This window comes from Garra rufa, chromosome 2 (genome assembly GCF_049309525.1).
Source record: "Garra rufa chromosome 2, GarRuf1.0, whole genome shotgun sequence".
In the NCBI taxonomy this organism is placed as follows: domain Eukaryota; kingdom Metazoa; phylum Chordata; class Actinopteri; order Cypriniformes; family Cyprinidae; genus Garra; species Garra rufa.
In genome coordinates, this window is record NC_133362.1 from 27,086,282 (window position 1) to 27,110,331 (window position 24,050).

The window sequence follows — 24,050 nt, forward strand, 5'->3', positions numbered from 1 at the left end:
TACAATTTAAAGCAACCGTTTATTTGAATACATTTTAAAATGCTATTTATTCATTTGATGTAAAAGCTAAATTCAGTCTTCAGTGTCACATGATCTTCCAGAAATCATTCTAATATGCTAATTTGATGCTAAAGAAACATTTCTTACTATTATCAATGTTGAAAACAAACATATTTTTGTGGAAACAGCGATTAACCGTGAAATCTTTGCTGAATAAGTATTAATTTTTATTACAATTTTGAATGGTAGTGTATGTCTCAATGAGGATTTTGAAAAAGAGACCTTATGATCTTTTCTTTTGTGTGCCCAACACAGCATTTTTTAATTAAACGCCAAATTGTGACCCTGGACCACAAAACCAATCTTAAGTAGCACAGGTATATTTGTAGCAATAGCCAAAAACACATTGTATGGGTCAAAATTATTGTTATTATTATTATTCTTTTATGCCAAAAATTATTAGGATATTAAGTAAAGGTCCAATGTTCCATGAAGATATTTTGTATATTTCCTACCATAAATATATCAAAACTTAATTTTTGATTAGTAATATGCATTGCTAAGAACTTTTCTAAAGGCTATTTTCTTAATATTTAGATTTTTTTTTGCATTGTCAGATTCCAGATTTTCAAATAGTTGTATCTCGGCCAAATATTGTCCTATCCTAACAAATAATACATCAATGGAAAGCTTATTCATTCAACTTGTATACAATTTGTTGTCCAGGGTCACAACTTTGAAGAGCATTACATTAACAACGTTTTGTTAACTTTTTGCTGTAGTATGCAAAGTGAAAACCAGCAGGGGGCATCATAAGGCTTTTTACATGGAGCAGAATATCATACATAAAAGCATCCTGAGTTGAGGAAACCAAAGAACAGACTTTACTCTAAAAAGAATCTTTAGCATAATTCTATTTTTTTTTTTTAAATCACCTGAAGCTTGCTCCAAGGCTTGCTCTAATTTTTACATTTTATGAACAATCATGTGGAATGTACTGTATGACCTGTGCTTGACTTATAATATGCGAATGCATGGACATATACTGTATGCAGATGTATGTAAAATACATGACAGTGAGTAACGTGTGACAGACCTTCTGATGGGGGATCACAGGCATAGGGGAGTCAATCCTTGGTGTTGTCATGTGAACTGGAGTGGGTCTTTTTGACCTGTGATAAAATAGAGTAAACATTTGAAGAAAATTACAAAAGTGCTAAAGACAGACTGTCTGGATCACATCTTTTTTGACTAAATTGCAACATCCAGAGGTGAACTATAAACATCTCACATACAGTTCTAGACAAATGATGCAGCCATGTACAAACTTGCAGCAAATATTTTTAGTTGTCTAGGTCTCTCAAATTTCCTTTGAGATTGAACACGTTCACAACAACAACATAATGAATCCCATCCACAGCAGAAGCCGTTTTTGTTGCAGCTATCAGAAAAATGCTTTTGTCCGAACAGACTTTGTGCCAAATTGAACCTTTTCAGAACATTTTTTAAAACATTACTTGTTTTGTACACAAAGGGGGAAAAAAGACGAACATACTTTATAGTGCACATTGTTTGAAAATTTGTGCAAAAAGAAAAGCACAAAGAACAACTGACAAAAGAGAAGTCCTTGGCACACAGTAGAGGTTGACAACAAAGTAGATAACATATTTTGACAAGTGTTAAATTCTACCTCACCCTACGTGTCCACTTTATAACAACAACCCTTGCAGAGGGAACTCTGGGATCTATTAAGAGTGTTAAAGCAAAGGAAGGATGATCCGGTGTAATCCCTGCAGGTATGCTCAAAAAGGGGAAAAAAAAGGTGAACATGCCTTTTTTGGGGGTTTTACTCAAAATAAAGTGAAGCTGACTTAAGATATAAGACACATAAGAATTGCAACCTGCTCTGGAGAGATCAAGGATGTTTTTACAAACTCATATATTTCGCGTATCTCACGGTCCATGAGGGAGATACACTATCCCAGACATGCCACTCCCTCTGCATGGGTCACACATCCAAAACAACACAGAAAACTACATATAAATTAAAAAAATGAAACTTCATCTTTTGAAATTGATATTTGTACTACATGCCTAGGATAAACGAAGTTGATCACTTTATTTCTGCATCCCAGTCATGAGCTTTTAAGCTCAAATCTGATGTTGTTAACATATGAAGCTGTTTCACATAATGCAGTCTAGCCTGTCATGTTCATCATAACACCATAAACACATTTCCTAATGCAATATATCATATTTTTTTACTTAAAACAAGACATTAGAACTTCTTCCAGTCTTTTAGTCTCAAAACTCTGCATTAGCATTAATATTAACATTTTAGTTTTAGTATTAATAATACTTTTAATTTAGTTTCTATTGCCAATGTTTACAGCAGCAAGTGAAAAACATTATTTGCCATTATTTGCCAGGGTTGTGCAATATTGACAAAAAATTATATCTCAATATATTTTGGATTTTTTTTTTCCCCAATGACAATAATTAAACAATATTTTGCTCAGTGTTATTATGCTGGTACCTAGGCTTGTTTCAACCATGGATGGATAAATATAAATGGCACTAAAACCGCCCCTGTCCCTGTCTTAATGAGTGAATCTTTGTATCATTCATTCAAACAATTAGTTCGAATTTGATGATTCATTTAGAAATTAAGCAAATAGCTATCTTTATGAATGAATCATTGAATTATTGACTCAAATAATTCATTCAGGAACAAAACACTGTTGCTATGAGATGCAAAAATGTATTTGAACCTTTTTCAACAATAACTGTATGATTTTAAGATCCATCTTTTCACACTGAGGACAACTGAGGGACTCATATGCAACTATTACAGAAGGTTATAAAACTCACTGATGCTCCAGAAAGAACAAATTATGCGTTAAAAGCCAGGGGTGTAAACTTTTGAATATAATTAAAATGTGTACATTTTTCTTATTTTGCTTTAATATCATATTCTTTTTATTTAGCACTGCTCTTCAGAAGCTACAGAAGATACTTACATGTTTCCCATAAGACAAAATAAGTTAAATTTACCCTAATCTTCAAATTCCAAAGGTTTTCTTATAATCTTAGAATCATGCAGTCATTGTGGGAAAGGGTTTAAATACACAAAATGCTGAAAAACCACAGAATTTGTGGAAACTGAAGAAATTTTCTGAAGAACAGTGGAACCGTTTAACTGTTCAGGACAAACAAGGGACTCGTGAACAACTATCACACAAAGAAAACAACAGCTTTGGGTCATTCAGTTAACAACACAGTATTAAGAATCAAGTGTTTGTAAACTTTTGAACGGGGTCATTTTTATAAATTATTTTCTCATGTGGACTATATGTAAACATCTTTTATGTTAAATATCTTATTCAGGTCAGCACTAAATAACATGCATTTTGTATGATCCCTCTTATTTTGGTCAAATAATTAACATTTTGCAGATTCTGCAAAGTGTATGTAAACTTTTGACTCATTTTTTTTGGCTTTCATAACTTGAATTATAGTGGCATTCTAACTGCATTCAGTTCACGCATTGAATGCTTTTGGACTCTCAATAGTTTTTTGCAAAAGTGAGTGACATAGTCGATAATGTGAGCTTGCATATTGTTAAAACAACAATTACTATATTGTCATAGATGATAAACATCGCACACCCCTTATATAAACCCAATATACTGTATAGCCTACACTACCGTTATGAAGTTTGGGACTGGTAAGATTTTCAACACTTACGTCAATTTCTGACTTTAGGCCTCTTATGCTTAACAAGGCTTTATTTATTTAATTAAAAATACAGTAAAAATAGTAATACTGTGAAATATTACCACAATTAAATGAGCTTTTTTTGTGTGAATTTGAATTATTGCATTTTAAAATGTACTTTATTTTCATTACTCCAGTCTTCAGTGTCACATGATCCTTCAGAAATCACTCTGATATCCTGATTTGGTGCTCATGGAACATTCTTTGATGAATAGAAAGTGTGAAAAGTGATGAAAATACATACATTAATAATTTATACATCAATAGGTAAATCTAGCTTACAATTAAGATGAACGCTGAGCTAGTTAATTGAATAGTTAAGGTAAATAAAGTTGCATGAATTCAGTTCCAACTGCAAAGTTTGAAAATCATATCCACATAAGAATATGAAAGTGATCCAGATGAACTGCAGTGTGAACATCACCTTGTTTAAAGCTATGTTGTGCCAGTTCTGGGCAGCCTTGAGTTGGAGCACAAGGCTGGAAAAGAGCTTATCAAGTTAGTATGAGGTTGCTGATGGATGAATGGACACTCGCCAGAGGCCGTGAAGAAAGCTTCTAGAAGCTGCATGTGTGAATGCTTGCCTATAGGACGCTTGTCTAGAAATGCTGAAAATGAGTAACATGAATCAGCAGCCAGTCTGATCTGATAAAGCCAGTGAGTTGTCAGATGTGTCATAATACTCTTTATATCTTCGCTTTCGACTACCACGAAGGCAATAAAATCACATGACCTTTCCCTGGATGAACACATACAGAGCTCATCTGAACTCACACAAAATCTCGGTCACATATGTTTGTGATATATCGAAGCTGCAGTCTGCTTACAGTTCATAAAAATTAATCCCATGATTGACTACACTGAACAGTCAAGGCCTGCTTTTATTACACTGCAGTGAACGAGCCAACAATAGCATCTTCATCACAATAACCCATGAGACCCGCTATCATCTGTATTCACTATAATTAATTCAATTAAAACTTTGTTTGTAGCTACAGCACTGACAGATCACACCAGAGGATGAGAAAGGCTGCCTCAGAGCTGTCAGTGAAGATACAGATTATTACAAACTCATGTTCGCCAAGACATATTATATATCAGTGGGGATCACAGCGTAAACATGGCAGATCATTTTATTACCCTCACCAGAGTGGAAGAAACTCTGATTCTATCCAATAGGCTTCTCTTACAGTTCTACAGACTGTACATGTGTCATACACAATACTGAATTTCCAAGTACTGCCACAGCCTTCTTGGTTTTAAACGGTTTTGGCGAGTACTATAATACACAAATGCATCAGAGAGTAATAAGACTCCTTTTTGAAATTGAAATGTTAGAATTAGAATTTCTAGCTGCTGAAAATTCAGCTTTGCCATCACATTACATTGCACTGTAATAACATTTCACAATATTACTATTTTTGATCAAACACATGCAGACTTGGTGAGCATAAGAGACATCTTTCTGAAACAAACTCTCAAACTTTTGATTTCGATTACACACATACACACACCTTCAAAACACTAACAATGCACTGTACCTTTGCATAGTCAGGGCCAGATTGAAGTTGGCAGACTTGATCTTGTTTTGGGCCTCCAGGTGTGTCATCCCCTCTGTGCTGACCCCATCAATGGCCACGATGATGTCACCCTGGATCAGGTTGCTGGAGGCTGCCTTGCTCCCTGGTGTAATCTGCCACAAACCAAACAAGCTTATAAAGTAAATACTGACAGCTCAGCACTTCTGCAAACACAACACTTAGACAAGGTAATAATTTGGTCTTTACTGGTCCGCCTCTACATGAGATTGATAACGTAGTTTAAATGTAAGAATAAAGCTAAACAATAGGAACGGCTTTGTCATCTACAGGTGCTTGCTTGATAACCTCTCAATAAAATCAGTGGAGGATAAAAACACACACGGATTCTGAATCCATGACAGCTGGGTGCACAAAGAGGTCTTAAGCACACATTTGGCATACTGCATGCTTAGTGCTGGAACAGATAATGTGTTCCTCTTGCTAAAAATAAGACTGCGATTGCAGAATAAAGTTATGCGCTTAGTCTATGTCTAAGCCAATATGAAATAATACGTGTAAAGTATATAATATGAATAAAACAAAGAATGTGTCTGGGTCATATTTTGCATGCTGTTAACAGGCTACTGTATGTGAGAATTATGATGGATTAGTTCACTTCCAAAATAAAAATTATTTATAACTGATATTTACCCTAATGTCATCCAAGATGTTTATGTCTCTCTTTCTTCAGTAGAAAATAAATTAAGGATTTTAAAGGAAAACATTCCAGGATTTTTGTCTGTATAGTGGACTTAAATAGGAGCCAACAGATTAAAGGTCCAAATTTGCAGCTTCAAAGTCAAGATGCAAGATGAGAATTGGTGGTTAAAACATATATAAATTGTTTTTTTTTGTTTGTTTGTTTTTTTTTAGAAAATGAACGATTGTTTCAGTACATAAGACCCTTTTTTCTCCGCTGGGAAGGGTTTAGAGCCCATTTAAAGCTGATTTGGAACTCTAGTTTGGACATTCAACCCACTGATTCCCATTAAAGTCCACTAAGTTGAGAAAAATCCTGAAATGTTTTCCTCAAAAACCTTAATTTCCTCAAAAACCTTAATGACCGAAGAAAGAAAGACTTGAACATATTGGATGACATAGGGGTCAATAAATAATCAGGAAATGTATTTTATTTATGTCTTTCACAGAAATTCAATACAAATTTAGAAATTGTAGTTATACACTATTGTTTAAAAGTTTGAGGTCAGAAAGATTTTTTTTAAACAAATAAATCGTTTTATTCAGAAAGAATGCATTAAATTGATCAAAAGTAACTGTAAAGATATTCATAACGTTACAAAAGGTTTTCAAATAAACAGTTCTTTTGAACTTTCTATTCATTAAAGAATCCTGAAAAAAGTTTTACTGTTTCCAATAAAATATTAAGCAGCACAACTCTCTTTAACATTGATAATAATAATAATAGTAAAGTTTTTCCTGAGCAGCAAAATCAGCATATTAGAATGATTTCTGAAGGATCATATGACCATGAAAACTGGAGTAATGGCTGCTCAAAATTCAGCTTTGCGACATAAAATAGAATCACATTATTTTGAATTGATATAATATTTCAAAATAAGATAATAAGCTGGTTATACATTTGAGTGTGAAAATTTAAATGTTTTTAATGTTCCTAAAATTAGAGTTCATCTGACTTTGTTAATTAATTTATTTTGATTTTAGTATAAAATACAACATGTTCTTGAAAAGTTTACAAAATTTAAATAAGGACATTAAAACATTAAAACCCTCATTATTAGACACTTCACTGACAAAATAAAATTGTACTGGCAACTGAAAACCTTTGATATTAAAAGATTCTGCATCTCCATAAGTAACTTTCTAAAAAATCTGTTCTTCCATGACATGTAAGGAGCATGTTGCGCACCATCATTTGGGTTTCTGTGATATAAAGTAGATACAGAAAAACCTTCAGACTGCACAGATGAGTGGCACAGTGTCATCTCTGTACCATAAAACTACAGTAGGCTATCATATATTAAGATTTTAAATCTGTTTTTTCCCCATAAATCTGGTCAGGTTTCAGCTGTGTTTTGAGCCAGAAGCATCTCTTCACACTGTGCATTGCTGAGAGCCAGCCATGTAGATCTCTAAAAAAAAGTGTAAATTATTAAAGCTGATTTCAGATGTGTGCATCTTTCTCTCTAATCTCTTTTAGCAAGATTATGAAGTTTTGACACAGTGTTATGTTTTGCTCCCTGAGGGACTATTACTAAAACTCACATTGAGAAGAACGGAAGAACTGACTCTGTGTCTGTGTGAATGTTTTTTTTCCCCATCTGTTTTGAATTTTAAATGAATAAACGAATGCATGCCCATCTGAGCCAAGGATTTAGACACAGAAGTGCCAAGACTGCAAAGCCTATTTCAACAGCCTGAGAAGTAGACCAGCCATAACAAGAAAATGACAAGTATATGAGTCTGAAATAACATCAAGAGACATACTCTGTGAAAGTTAGTTTGTTGTCAATTATTTAACACCTACCAAGCAGAGTGCAATAACTGCATTTAAAGCTTAGAAACTATAGAAAGAAGATACTGAGAAATTGTCCATGTTGGTAATCAAAATGTTTTGTGTTACACAGAAGAAAGTCATACAGGTTTGTGTAACATGAGAGTGAGTGAATGATGACAGAATTTCCATTTTTGGATGAACTATCCTTGAACTATCCTAGAGTGCTTCACTCTAATCCACATTGCCAAAAAAAGCAATCAAATAAACTATTTCACCAGTTAATGCGTCACCTCTGGCATCATGCCTACAATATTTGTGCCCAGATCTCTTAAAATTCTGTTATGCTATTATTCCTTGGTTTTCAGACCTTGATCAGTTTCTGCAATTTGATTCCCGTTAACTACTGGGAAGCTTTGAGAGTCTGTGGTACCTAGATTGAGCCTTTGACAAACCAACAAATGGTTCAGGAATACTAAACTGACAGACGGAAAGGAGCAGCAGAGCTGGTCAAACAACATCATCTACTAAGTGGCTACAATATATGATGGAATGAAAAATACTGCTGAGACAAAATGACTGTATAACTACAGACACTTACAAATGCAATTATACAACAGCTAGTTATAGTTTTCTAATTTGATTGGTCAACCATATACACATTAAAAGAATAGTTAACCCAGAAATGAAAATTCTGTCATTAACTGCTCACCCTCATGTCATTCCAAACCTATAAGACCTTCGTTCATCTACAAATTAAGATATTCTTGATGAAATCTGACAGCAACACTACATTCAAGGCCCAGAAAGGTACACTACATTCAAGGCCCAGAAAGGTAGTAAGGACATCATTAAAATAGTCCATGTGACCTTTTTGAGTGAACTATCCCTACCATGCAAATTTTGCCATGTGAGTTTTCAAACAAACATTTTAAACTACAAAAACCATGCCGCTTTATTATCAAAGATGCAAATATTTCTTCTTAGAACTTGCATTCAAATTCCACTTGGCTTAGAAATCTGAGGGATGGAAGAATGCTTTTGTTTCTTAAGGTCCTGTTTGTTTCTTAAGATTAGCAAGGTCTATTTATTGCCAATAGCAATGTACCGTATGAAACACAGTTTACAAGTCACTTTTCAAACCAATAAGTTTTCTGTTAGTCACTGCAGTGAATATCCAAACTAAACCAGTTGTGAAAATTCCAAATTACATGGATTTCTATTGAAACAATGTATTTCACCATCAAAAGTCAGCAGTACAATGGTAAATGTGGCTGCAACTTTATTGTTACTGCCATTATTCTCATCTGATACTTTTTACGGACTCATCCAGACACATCAATGGCGAGACAATTAATAATATAGGGATAAACTAGTAATGAGAAATATTAAAACGATCATACATCAAGGATATCTGGTTACTAGTGTAAAGCTGATAATTGTTAAGCCAACATGTAGTCTTTGAGTGTTTGCTTATGAAATATTTCAGTTAATTTGATTATGCTTTCAACTCTCAATAAGAGTGTAGCAGTGCTTATCCTATTTTTATCCATTACGCATATTTTTACACAAAATCTCGTTTTGATAATTCAGTCCACAATATCTCATAAATCAGTGCCGCTGTATAGGAAAAGCTTGCAGCGTGTGGCTACTGTGTGTAATATCTTTAAAAATGTATCGGTATGTGACAGCTGTGTTTCCACTACTGTGGTCACGTCCACACTGTGGATGAGCTTAACTTGATCAATGCAATCCGACACTTGGATAGTCTATATATCCTGGCACTTCACACATACTCATGGACAAATATGACAGATTGTATTTGACCTTCTTGCATACTGCCGTGGCACAGTTTTTGATAATCATTTTCTCGAATGAATTAACCAGCTGAAGTTCACTGACCATGTTTATGAACCCAATATAACTGCAGCTACCAACCAGAGAGCTCCTATCCTCTGGCACAAATTCACAAATAACTGAAGTCTGTCTCATATGCTTATTGAAGTACAGGCCTATAAAAATAAGCGTCACTAGGTTTAGCAAAAAAAAACTCTGCTGGTCTGCATGGGTATCAGTCAGAATCTAACATCTAACCTTTTAAGGTTGGAATGATTATGCTCACAGTTGGCCACGATAAGTCTAAAATAGCTTTGAATGACTTCCTCCTTCTTTCAAAAATGTGTTCTGTATATAGAACTACCTACAGTGGGTAGCAATTGCAGTCTTTTTCCTGCTTGACAGCTGCTCTAATTGTGTCTGTGTGAATGGGTGCTACCCACTTGTGTGCAGGGGTTGTTTTAAGAGTCTTCTTCCTCTATAAATGTCAAGTCTAATTGCTACATCTAGCAGGGGGAGTGTCCTGCCACCGTCAGAAAGGCCACTGTGATAGTAATGTTCACGTGCTTGGGGCAACATCCCCATAAAATGACCTGGCTACGAATTAAAAAAAAAATGACTTCAAACCAAAAAAGAAGGTTCTGCAGGTTTGGGATGATAAAGGACACTGAAATACAAAAAATTCTGATTCAGCTTTACTTGTTTTTATATATGCACCGATACAGTTGCTTTGTGCTGGGGTTAGCAAAACTAACGGTGAAAGGAAAAGGAAGGGAGCATGGGAAAACAAAGGCTTGGAGAGACTGAAGGGAGGATTACCAGGCCTGGCACACAAAACATGCATTAACTCTCCATTCTAGCTCATTCCAATTGATGCCTGGATGAATGAGTAGCTGATATGCCAGCTCAAATCTCCTGCGCACTCACAACAGCACAAAGGAGCTGTTCTGTGGGTCAAGTAAATCACGAGGGGAAAGTAGGCCACAGAGAAAACTAGAGTGATACATTTGATGGCTAGACAGATTGACTGTAAAGCAAAAATAAAATAAAGTCAACATGAAATCAAAATGCACTTTATTTTCTTGAGAAACTTGGTCTTCTTGTGCATGATTGCTTTTGCAATTGCTTTTGCATCAATCCAGTGCCAAATATGATTGTAATCTTTCCTCTTTCCACAATACAATCAATACCTGTGGATAAAAATCAAGATACAGTCTCACTATTTCCTTCAGCAAATATCCTACTACACCACCATTCGAACGATTGGGGTCTTTTTAAAAGAAGTTGCTTATGCTCACCAAGGCTGTAAAAACAGTAATATTGTGAAATATTATTACAATTTAAAACAATTTTTTTCTATTGTAATATTGTTTAAAATGTAATTTATTCCTGTGATGGCAAAGCTAAATTTCAGAATCTTCAATATCACATCTGATCCTTCAGAAATCATTCTAATAGGCTGATTTTGTGTTTAACAACCTCTCTTGTAATTTTCAGTGTATAGAAAACTGCTTAATTTGTGTTGCTTAATATTTTTTGTGGAAAAATAATCCTCTTTTCAGGATTCTTTGATGAATATACACTACCAGTCAAAAGTTTTTTGAAAGATTTTTAATGCTTTTAAATAAGTCTCTTTTGCATACCAAGCCTGCATTTATTTGATTCAAAGTGCAGCAAAAACATTTACTATATAAAAATATTTGTTATGATTTAAAATACATTTTTTTCATTTAAATATATTTAAAACTGTAATTTATTCCAGTGATAAAAGCTACATTTTTAGCATCATTACTCCAGTCTTCAGTGTCACATGATCCTTCAGAAATCATTCTAAATCATTCAAAACTTGCAAAAATGTTTTTTTTTTTAGGATTCTTTGATGAATAGAAATATCCAAAGATCAGCATCTATGTGGAATAAAAAGCCTTTGTAACATTATACACTATATCATTCAAAAGCGTGAAGAATGAATACTTTTATTGAGCAAGGATGCTTTAAATTGATAAAAAAGTGATGATAAAGACATTTATTATGTCACAAAAGATTTCTATTTCAGATAAATGCTGATTTTCTGAACTTTCTATTCATTAAAGAAACCTGAAAAAAATAAAATAAATTTGAGCAGCAAATCAGAATATTAGAATGATTTCTGAAGGATCATGTGACTGGAGTAATGATGCTAAAAAATAAGCTTGGAAATCACATGAGTAAATTACATTTTATAATATATTCAAATAGAAAACAGTTATTTAAAATAGTACACATATTTTTTTAAAAATGTACTGTTTTTGCTGTACTTTTGGATCAAATAAATGCAAGCTTGGTGAGCAGAAGAGACTTCTTTAAAAAAATATTAAAAATCTTACTGTTCAAAAACTTTTGACTGGTAGTGTAAAGCTCAAAAGAACAAACTTTTGTAACATTAGAAATGTTTTACTGCCACTTTTGATCAATTTAATGTATCCTTGTTAAACAAAAGTAAAAAAAAACAATCTTAGACTCCAAGCTTTAAAATGGTATTAGAAATCTGCCTTCAGAATGTTTTCTGCCGAAGACAAAAACTATTTTTTATTTTAAACTGAATTAAGTTTTGAATTAATACAGCCTTGTTCTCTGCGGTTTATAAGTAAATACAATACGATCTGTACCAATTATTATACGAATTGACAGTCATGGTGTCAAAATATCTGAAATGGTGAAGACTTTATCAGTTACATAAGAGCGAAGTAGCAGTACTCGCTCATGATTGAGGCCTGAGTACTTAACCAGATGGGCTCATTTATGCTAACAAGACCGAAAAGAATCCGACACCATATGAATGCAATGTGACTCGATCCTCCCCTGCTGTAGCACCCCTCACATAAGAGCTGAGTAAACCTGCCAAACACCATATGAATAAAACACATGTGAAAAAGACCAAGAGTTTATCACAGCACACCAAATCCAACCTGTTGAAATATCTGAGAACAAGCTTTGAATAAAAACATCAAACATTTATGTATTTCTGGACAGAAGTGTGTCGTTTTGGGGGATGTTGGTAAATAATAGCTCTTCCCCAGCAGGACTGACTTGACCTTCAGCAGCCATCTAAAAACAGCTCTGCCTGTCAGCAGCACCAGCTTCAGGCTCTCATGGCAAACACCAAGACTGGTACTTGCTGCCTACTGGTTTGAGACTATCTGAGAAAGACTAGCATTACATAACATTATTAACACAACTATTTGAAGGTGATACAACTTGTTCTGAAAAGCGTCCTAAGTGTTTTTGTTTTCTGACTTAAAATAAATATAAACATAATAAAAATTTCACTTTTTCCGTGTTTAGGTGCTATAATTAAGTGCATCTAACAACCCAGAAAACATGAAAAAGGACAACCCAATAACTTTGTTTTGGTAAGCATTTTTCTGAAAGCATGTTTGAAAAAAAGAGTGTGTCAAATTTCGCTCTCTCCATTATGTATATTATAACCTCCCTTTAATCTGCACGTTTCCACCTACGGCGACGTCATTCTGTTTTCGCAAGCGACAATTGTGTACCAGTTCCAACAGCATGTTAGAACTGTCTTTGGCTGCACAGACGAACACAGAACACTATTTAGAGTCCCAGCCTCAGAGAAGACAAGAGAGCAGTGGATTTATTTATTTGTTTACTGTATGTTACGCTGCTGCCACACAGATCTAATATAACATGCAATTTCTTTCCCAGCAGTTTACCTTTACAGACCTAACTGACTGTTTTTGTAACTCATTTGTGTTTTTTGTACATGAGCTTGTATGTATTTGACAGTTTAAGTGCAATAAGACATGAAAGAGTTTAGTACATATCGTACATATTTTGTAAAAAAATTTTTTTTTAAAAGTTCAAGTTCAATAATTTGCATGATGTGCGTATAAATATCATCAGGTTAGTCTGAATGACATCATGTCTTAAACATGCTGCAATATGACACAAAATCAGCCAATGAGAAGATATTTGTGACCCTGAACCACAAAAACATAAATAGCATGGGTATATTTGTAGCAATAGCCAACAATACATTGTGTGGGACAAAATTACAGATTTTTCTTTTAAGCCAAAATCATTAGGATATTAATTAATCATGTTCCGTGAAGATACTTTGTAAATTTTCTTCTGTAAATATATCAAAACTTAATTTTTGATTAGTAACATGCATTGCTAAGAATGCAGTCATTTGGATAACTTTAAAGGCAATTTTCTCAATACAGATTTTTTTGCACCCTCAGATTCCAGATTTTCAGGTAGTTGTATCTCAGCCAAATATTATACTAAAAAACATACACCACTGGAAAGCTTATTTATTCAGCTTTCAGATAATGTATAAATAAAATAAAAAAATCGACCCTCATGACTGGTTTTGTGGTTCAGGTACCCATTTGATGCTTATGTGAAACAAAATTTTGTTTAATATTTTATATACAATATTTTACAAATACAGATATACATTACACAAAAAGCAAGCAAACATAAAAGACTGAAAAGGCTACTAAGGGCCAGATTTACTAAACGGGGCAAATTAGTGTTAGAATGCAATTCCATAAAAGCGCCAATGGGAGGGAAAAATTTGTGTGTGATTTACTAACAATGCGCACATTAAAGAATGCAGAAGCAGCCAGATAATTTCCATAATGACCAGCACAATCTACCAAGAGCAGCGCAAATTACCGTTTGTTTTAAGACATGCTTTTTTTGGGGCGTTAAATAATAGCGCAAATACCAGTAATTTGACGAGCGCAAACGTTAGTAAGTCACATTGTATGATTCATTTTAATACTCTCCTCCCATAAATCGTGCATACAAATGCATATTCAATAAGGTCACGCGCAAAAATAACTGTGTCCATGGCTTTTCAGCGCTAATTCTTCCCTGCGCATCTTTAGTACATCCTGACAGTATTATTTTAATGCCAAAAGACAGTTTGTGCTGGCACAAGCTGTTAGTAAATCTGGCCCTAAAGGCCCTTTTTTCTTTTTAACTAGCTCATGGGAAGAAAGAATGCAATAATTAGCTTTAAAAATGAAGTAGGTTTGTGTTCATCTGCCAGCATCAATCTTCCTGAAGACTGACTGGAATGAACAATTTCCCTCGGCTCATTAGAGAATAGGCGAGTGGAGAGATGTCATTTAAGCGGTCCAGCATTGGAAAGTCACAATGAAAATCAACACTGTGGGGAAAGCTCTCACTAGGGGTGTTGTGCTATTTCTAGAACTTAAAAAAACAACAACTTTGAATGCAGTCCAAGTGAAGAGACAGCTACATTTGTGTCATTAATCCAACGCAGCGATAGTATTAATGCAGATCAAATTCAAGCCAACCATAAAACTCAATCTTCACAAGCTTTAACTGGATGCCCAGTGAATACCATGCGAATGAGAGTAGCCCTTAATTTAAAACGTCCATATTTGAACACCCTAATATCACTTCACAAAGGTGAAACACTATTCCACCAGTTGGTGCATTAGAGTAAGTCAAGCCCACAATAATATTAAGCTGAGTTTTATATTATTAGGCAACTGCAAATGCCCTTTGCCATTCATTGGATGAAACATCCTCAAACTATTTGGCAGATGCTAAACAGTGGATCCCTGTTGACATTTAACTGTAACATCATTTCATTGCAAACACAATTTTAATGACACCTCAGTGTCAAATGAAATGTCACAGAACATTACTGTAAGTATAATATAATTTAGTGCTGGGTAACCCCATAACTTTTCTCTTTTACATTGGCAATCCCAACACCCCTTTATTCCTACCGCAACTACTGGACAAATTATTTTCTCATCTGTGCTATTCTATACACAACAGCTAAAACATGGATCTCAATGTTTGATTATTACAATTTTAATAGTTTCCATAAAGTAAAAACGTAATAAACATGCGCATAAACTGCATTCATAGACAAGATTTAGAATAATTTAGTATACCATTTGCCAATGTCTCTTTGTTGCTGTTACTTAATTACTGTCCAATGCATTCTCCAGATAAAAGTATTATTTTCCTTAGGAGTTCCTTTTCATCCAAACCACCCAGAGGTATTTATATCCCTCATCTGCTGCTTTCAGTTTGAACTGAATTGCAAGTTCATGCTTTCTGTGTACCATCTGTTACAGTCTGAGCTGCTCTCAGCCAAGAGAAACCCTCATTTCAGCACCTAGCGCTGAATAGGAGCACTCACAGTCATATACACACAAGCATCTGCCAACAATATTTCATCCAATTCAGAAGGCCCAGTATGTTAGCCAAAGAAAGTTAGGAAATATACTTGCGTATTTTCTGTAATATGTCAGTACAATTCTTTAAAAGCATTTGAAAAATTTTGAGTATAAATGTAAATAAATAAATTAAAAATAGGTTACTCTTTATTTTAAGGTGTCCTTGTTACAGTGTGATTATACATTTAATACTGAGTAATATTATTCAACTACATGTACTTACTATATGTTTAGGGTTAGGATTAGGGTTTGGCTTAGTGTTACTTGCATGTCATTTTGCATAATGAATTGATATTATAATTTTAAGTACATGTAACGTGTAACAAGGACACCTTAAAATAAACTGTTACCAAAAAAGAAATATAAATAATACAAAAAAATATCATATTTTTATTCTAGCTTTAACTATATTAAACATATTTCTTTTATTTATAATACTTATATTTAGGATTTAGATTATAAAAAAGTCCTAGGATATTACAAACTGTATTGTCAAATACACTGCCGTTCAAAAGTTTGTTATCAATAAGATTACATTTTTTTTATGCACATCAAGGCTGCATTTATTTGACTAAAAATACAGAACAAACAGTAATATTGTGTAATATTATTGCAATTTAAAATACCAATTTTCTATTTTAATGTACTTCAAAATATAATTTTCAGCATCATTACTCCAGTCTTCAGTGTCACACAATCCTTCAGAACTTATTCTAATATGCTCATTTATTATCACTGTTGGAAACAGTTGTTATGCTTCATATTTTGGAAGCTGTGATTTTTTCAGATTTTCTGATGAATAAAAAGTGATAAAGAACAGCATTTATTCAAAATCTTTTCTAACAATAAGTCTTTACTATCACTTTGTATCAATTTAACACATCCTTGCTGAATAAAAGTATTCATTTCTTTTTCTACTGACCCCAAAGTTTTGAACAGTAGTGCATATTGTCACAAAAGATTTATATTTTAAATAAATGCTGTTCTTTTTAACTTTTTATTCATCAAAGAATCCTGAAAAAAGCATTACAGCTGTTTCCAACATTAATAATAAATCAGCATATTAGAATGATTTCTGTAGAATAATGTGACACTGAAGACTAAGTAATGATGCTGAAAATTCAGCTTTGCATTTTGAAAATAAATTCTATTTTGAAGCATATTAAAATCGAAAACCGTTTTTTCAAATAGCAATAATATTTCACAAAAATACATTTTTCCCTGTATTTTTAATCAAATAATTACAGCCTTGATTAACAAAAGAAACATTAAAAATCTTACTGGTCACAAACTTTTGAACAGCAGTGTTCTGTATATAGCTAATTATTCTTCGATCTCAACAGAATGTTTTAACACTCAGAGCAAAGTCTCCAGCACTGAACAGGAATTCTCACTGGCCGATCAGTAAATAGCACCCAGGCCGCCTGTCTCCTGTGGGTTGGTGAATAATATTCATCCTCTTAAGTTACACGGATCCTCCTCAGACCTACTAATGTGATACTCACAGCAGATGTAAATCTATGACTTAAATTCAAATGCAGAATAACAGAACACTTATTGCCTCCTTCACAGCAGGCCCGCACACCTGTGAGGTACGTTTATAGAAAAGCCCCCCTGTTGAGCCACATGACAGCCAGAACAAACGTACTGGGTACCACCTGTCACTCTACAGTGACTGACTAGGCCCTGTACTACTGGTCTTTTCCTGTAGACAAACAGACCTGCCACACACCTCTTGATTTAGATATTCTTAGTAACCAGTACAGTGAGGCCAAATGGCTGTCAAACGCTGCAAATAAAAAGCCTAGAAAAGCGTCACAAGATTCCAACGTGCATTACGATACTGTTGAGGGTGTATACGTCACTATAATATGACTAACAGGACCACCTAGGATAAGCAGGACAGACATTCTTCCTGACCGCAGACTATGTTGGCAGAGGTGACAAAATGGCAGTGCTTCATCTCTTTGTGGCATGTGCTGCCACTGCTCGATCACTGTCTGACATTTTTTACATAAGAGGATCTATTTTTTTCAAGACTCTCTAATGCCAGTAACATATTGGGGCGGTGAATCTGTCCCCACTAGACATCTGAGAATAGGTGCATGTGGACTGTGCTCTTATTTGAAGACACACTTCTGCACAATCACACAAACAGATACGTTTATAGTCAAACGCACTCATGCCAACAACATAATGTTCTCTAGTTTGTTCTTATTATGCTTTCAAGAAGTAAAATGTTTTTACAGCTGTACAGCTGTAATTGTTACAGTACAATGATCACTCACCCTTCTGTGATATGTGACCTTCCTATCTTACAATAGCAAAATAAAGCCCTCATAAACACCCTTTTGCACTCATCCATGCTGAATTCCTTGTATATATCGAACTACAATTTCACAGAACTAGCTGTTCTAGTCATCATGACTTCATGTCACAAAGCAGAACAAGGATGAATGGACTCGAGAGCAATGAACTGACAGCATACATTACGATCAATGCTATACATCTACATTGGAAATATGGATTTACAGGACTCCTCAATAAAGCACCATTGCAGAAAGACTACAAAATATCTCAGAAAAAATATTTCACCATATCTAACAGCACTGAATAGTGATACACAAACTTTACACCATAAATACCAATCACTTCTTTGTGGCGCAAACCGCACGTGAAGAATGCACGCTTCCAAATCAAGTAGGATATAGCATAATAATATTAGAGCAGCATACCATATATAACAAACAACTCTGAATGAGCAACATCAAAGCAAATGATCAAGTGCCAAGATAACAAAGAATAAACAAAGGAACTACAAATCATTAAATCATATTGTAGTGAGTTTATAAATAGTATGATTTAAGTTTCTTAATAAGAGAGTAAATTTGGTTCAGCAAATCTAAATTGAACTGGAACTGGAACTGAAATTGAATTTCCTGTGATACAGTAGAGCTGCAAAACGATTAATCGCTTCAAAATAAAAGTTTATGTTTGCATACTATGTGTGTGTACTGTGTATATTTATTATGTATATATAAATACACACACATACATGTATATATTAAGGAATATGTTCGATTTATATGTAAAATATTTAAATTTATAAATAATATAAAATATACAAGTGTTTACATACATTTTTTTTTAAAATATACATATACACTGCCGTTCAAAAGTGTGGGATCGGTAAGATTTTTAATGTTTTTTTAATAAAGGCTTTTCTGTTCGTCAAGGCTGCATTCATTTGAATAAAAATACAGAATTTTTTTTATTTTAATATACTTAAATTATTTATTCCTGTGATGCAAAGCTGAATTTTTAGCATCATTACTCCAGTCTTCAGTGTCACATGATCATTCAGAAATCATTCTAAAATGCTGTTTTATTATCAATGTTGGAAACAGCTGTGCTGCTTAAAAAAATTTTGGACCCTGTAAAAGTTTTTTCAGAATTTTTTGATGAATAACAAGTTTAAAAGAACAGCATTTATTTAAAATAGAAATCTTTTCTAACAATATACACTACCATTCAAAAGTTTGTGGTCAGTACATTTTTATTGTCTTCTTTTCAAAGAAATGAATACTCTGATTCAAAGTGATAAAAAAAGTGATAGCAAAGACTTATATTGTTAGAAAATATTTATATTTTGAATAAATTATGTTCTTTTGAACCTTTTATTCATCAAAGAATCCTGGAAAAAGGCTCACAGACTCCAAAACAATATTTGGCAGCCAACACTGATCGTTCTAATAATAAATCAGCATATTAGAATGATTTCTAAAGGATCATGTGACACTTAAGACTGGAGTAATGGCTAAGGAAAATTCTGTTTTGCATCACAGGAATAAATTATATTTTAAAGTATATTAAAATAGAAACCAATATTTTATATTGCAATAACATTTTGCAATATTACTGTTTTTTCAGTATTTTTTATCAAATAAATGCAGTCTTGATGAGCATAAGAGACTTCTTTAAAAAACACTACAAGTCTTACTGATCCCAAACTTTTGAATGGCAGTGTATGTGTGTGTATGTATATATACATAGGAAATATACACAGAACACACTCATATAGTAAGCAAACATAAACTTTTATTTTGAATCGATTAATCGCGCTAATCGTTTTGCAGCTCTAAATTCAAGTGATACTCATGAACATTTCTGTTAGACTCAATCTACATTGATTCATATGTGAGTAAACAGTGCTGAACTAATGAATCACTGTCTGCTTGGCCAAGATTTAGGGGTCTTACCCTGGAAACGGTGAGTGGCATGTTGAAGTCCTTGCCTCCTTGCAACCGGAAGCCCCAAGGCGAAGGTCCAGCGAGTGAAACGTTGTATGAACTCATTGTTCAAAAAAAGCCTGTGTATTGTTTAAGCAACAAAATTTCTCCAAACGGATGGGGAAAATTAATTTGGAGGGGGGCGGGGCACGTGCCAAACAGCTTCTGAAAGAAGAAGAAGGGAAAAAAAGAGTGTAAAATGAAAGTAACACTCACACCTCTCCAATATAAAAACAACCTTGCAGGCCAAAAGGGTCAAAGTAACAGCTTAAAACAACGAATTCAGGCCCAGCCAAAATACAACTAATGTAAAATATCTGGAGCAACACAGAGAAGAGCTATGAGCCAGAGGAAGAGGATTCTTGCCTGTTCAGATGAGCTGGACACACAGCCTAAGAATAGCTGCCCCTCTGCCTAGAGCGATAGCACTATGGCATTGTGGGGAGGGGGGAGGAAGGGGTACTTATATGGCATGTAAGGGGACACCCAGAATGCCAGGCCTCCCATGATTCACAGGGCTAATATAGCCCCCTCTTAGGCTAAAAGATTTTTCTAGACTCTTTTCTTCTAGGGTGCCTCATCTATCTGGGTCCTGGGCTAGTTTTAGTTTGGGTTAGGGTTAGAGTTAGGATTAATTCCTTGCAAATGCAACCTGGCTGATTGTCAAAAAGGTTAACAAAAGGTTAGAATTAATTGGCAGTCCCTACGGACACAAGCTTATCTCATGCATTTACAATGCATTCTGGGATTGAACTGTGTCTCCTGTTTAAATGAAGTGCCTATCATCACTTGAAATACATTGACATTTTAACATAAACTAACATGCAAAGACTGTAAGGTCATTTATAATGTGACAAAAAAAAATCTAATTATAAATAAACATTTCATAGCTTCCACAGAAATATTAAGCAGCAACACTTTTCAACACTCATAAGACATATTTCTCAAGCAGCAAATCAGCATAGAATGATTTCTGAAGGATCATGTGACACTGAAGACCGGAGTATTGATGCTTTGCCATTATAGCAATAAATTACATTGTAAAATAGACTACCAGTCAAAAGTTTTTGAACAGAAAGATTTTTAATGTTTTTAAAGAAGTCTCTTTTGCTCACCAAGCCTGAATTTATTTGATTCAAAGTACAGCAAAAACAGTCAAATTCTGAAATATTTTTACTATTTAAAATAATGGTTTTCTATTTGAATATTTTTAAAAATGTAATTTATTCCTGTGATTTCAAAGCTGAATTTTTAGCATCATTACTCCAGTCTTTAGTGTCACATGAACCTTCAGAAATTATTCTAATATTCAGATTTGCTGCTTAAAAAACATTTATTATTATGTTGAACATTTTTTTCAATTTTTTCAGGTTTCTTTGATGAATAGAAAGTACAGAAGAACATTTCTTTGAAATAGAAATCTTTTGTCATGTTATAAATGTCTTTATCATAATTTTTGAACAATTTAAAGCATCCTTACTAAGTAAAAGTATTAATTTCTAATTTCTTTCCTAAAAAAAAAATTACACTGACTGCAAGCTTTTGAACGGTATAGTGTTTAATGTTACAAAAGCTTTTTATTTCAGTAAATGCTGATCTTTCTATTAATCAAAGAATCATGAAACAAATTTACTCAACTGTTTTAAATATTGATAATAATAATAAAATGTTTCTTGAACAGCAAATCAGCATATTATAATGATTTCTGAAAAATCATGTGACACTAAAGACTGGAGTAATGATACTAAAAATTTAGCTTTGATCACAGGAATAAATTACATTTTAAAATATATTCAAATAGAAAACAGCTATTTTAAATAGTAAAAATATTTAAACATTTTACTGCATACTTTTGACTGGTATATTAAACTGATATTTAAATTATAACAATATTTTACAATATTACTAATGTTACCGTATTTTTAATCAAATAAATGCAGCCTTGGTGCGCATAAGACACTTAAAATCATTAAAAAAATTTAGCAACCACAAACTTTTCAACAGAAGTGTATCTTTATGCATACATTAACTCTGAATGCAATAAATCACTCTAAATCCACATTGCATTGTAATCGCTAATGCAGGAGGTCATTTTCTCTTATTCTTTATAGCTTTATTGCAAACAAAATTTGAATGGCATCTATATGAGATAATGTTATCCCAAGCATTCAGAGGCATCTGGAGGTTCTTTATGAGCAGCTTTAAACAAAGAACGAGTGGCAGTGAGAAAAGCCTGATATGCTCTTATTGCTCTCAGAGAACCGTGATAAGAGGACCTCTCGTGCACCAGCACATCACAAGGTCCGCACTGAGACATCGGAGGAAAGATAACCACTAAGGACCTGCCTGTTCACCCAGCCTAATTTGGGAGATCTCTAGTTTGCAGCTAAGTTTAGCACTCTTTGTCAACGGAAGAATTCAAAGTAATACTGTATGTTCAACAATCAGCTTCATAGGCAGCATTTCAGAGAACAAGCATGCCAGTTCTGTACAGTTTTTGACATTACTCTGATACAGTGCTTGACGTCATGATGCCTTGGCAAAGACAACATACTATTATTGTACAAATTTGCATTGGGTTTGGGTTTAAAGTATTTTCTAATTCAAGCTGCTGTATCTTCTAACCGGACATACTGTATTGTATGTTGTGTTCATGTATGTTCTGTGTTCGCAAATCAGTCTGAATGAACAATATAATGGGAAGACTAATTAAAAAAAGTAAGTAAACAACTTACTTCAATATAACAATTTTCTTACTATAAAACAGGACTTGAAATGGCGATTCATACTTGAATGAGATTCATACTTGGCTTTAACTAAAAGAATATTAATTACAATTTTTATGCAAAAATATAAAATATTTTTTTATATTTAATTAATATTATTTTTCTTTTATGCCAAAAATCATTAGGATATTAAGTAAAGATCATGTTCCATGAAAATATTTTGTACATTTCCTACCATAAATATATCAAAACGTAATTTTTGATTAGTAACATGCATTGCTAAGAACTTCATTTGGACAACTTTAAATGCGATTTTCCCAAAATTTTGATTTTTTTGCACCCTCAGATTCCAGATTTTCATGGAAAGCTCATTTATTACGCTTTCAGATGATATATAAATCTCAATTTTAAAAATTGACCCTAATGACTAGTTTTGTGGTCTAGGGTCACATTTGTTAGCTGAATATTGTTGACCTTACAGCAGATCAAATAAGACTTTGTACATTATCTGCACCGGCAATATGAATCTACGCAAACAAAATGCAACAGGATATTGCACTAGTTGGTTTATGATTACTTGGTCAATTGTTTGCATCCCGAGAATAGTCTTTATATAATGTCCCTCATGTCTATTTATTGTCTGTAACAAGTACTTCTATAAATACTTAATGTTCTGCACCAAGGTTTCCCAAGAAAATATTGACCTTCAAAGAAATCCAGCAGCAGCAGCATCCAGCACTTGCCACCTAAAGACAACTTGTATCCCACAGCAAAACACTTTTACATCTTTCCACCATGCACAGATGTGATTTATATGCAGCTACTACAGTATAAACAAATATCGTTGATCCCTCTTTGACCACATAGAAGCATGAAAACATGTTAAACAATGTCCCATGCAAACCTACACACATCAGAAGGAACAAAACATCTCAAAGAACTTGAGCATCACTCAATCAGTGCTGCCAGAAGCCAAAACCAGATACATGCACCTGACAACAAATTCAAAACAATAACAGACACGCCACTGACTGGAGAATAGTCTATATTTAGACCCACAGTATATGTATATCGGTAGGTATGAATGAATAAGAAAACTCATGAAGCCCTAACTGAGAGACGATGGTCATAGAAAT

The 24,050-nt window shown here is 33.8% G+C and overlaps 1 protein-coding gene across 5 annotated transcripts in view; it reads right to left on the bottom strand.

The window, feature by feature from the left end:
* Positions 1-24,050, bottom strand: part of ldb3a (LIM domain binding 3a) — a 58,430-nt gene that overhangs the window by 34,131 nt on the left and 249 nt on the right. The window contains exons 1-4 of one of the 5 annotated variants that reach the window (XM_073834007.1): positions 20,555-20,624; positions 20,159-20,353; positions 5,319-5,470; positions 1,097-1,172 (exon numbers count right to left, since the gene is read on the bottom strand). In XM_073834007.1, coding sequence (XP_073690108.1) covers positions 1,097-1,172; positions 5,319-5,470; positions 20,159-20,254 — 324 coding nt within the window. In that variant the 5' untranslated portion in view covers positions 20,255-20,353; positions 20,555-20,624. The other 4 variants (XM_073834008.1, XM_073834011.1, XM_073834009.1 and 1 more) reach the window with 4 other exon arrangements.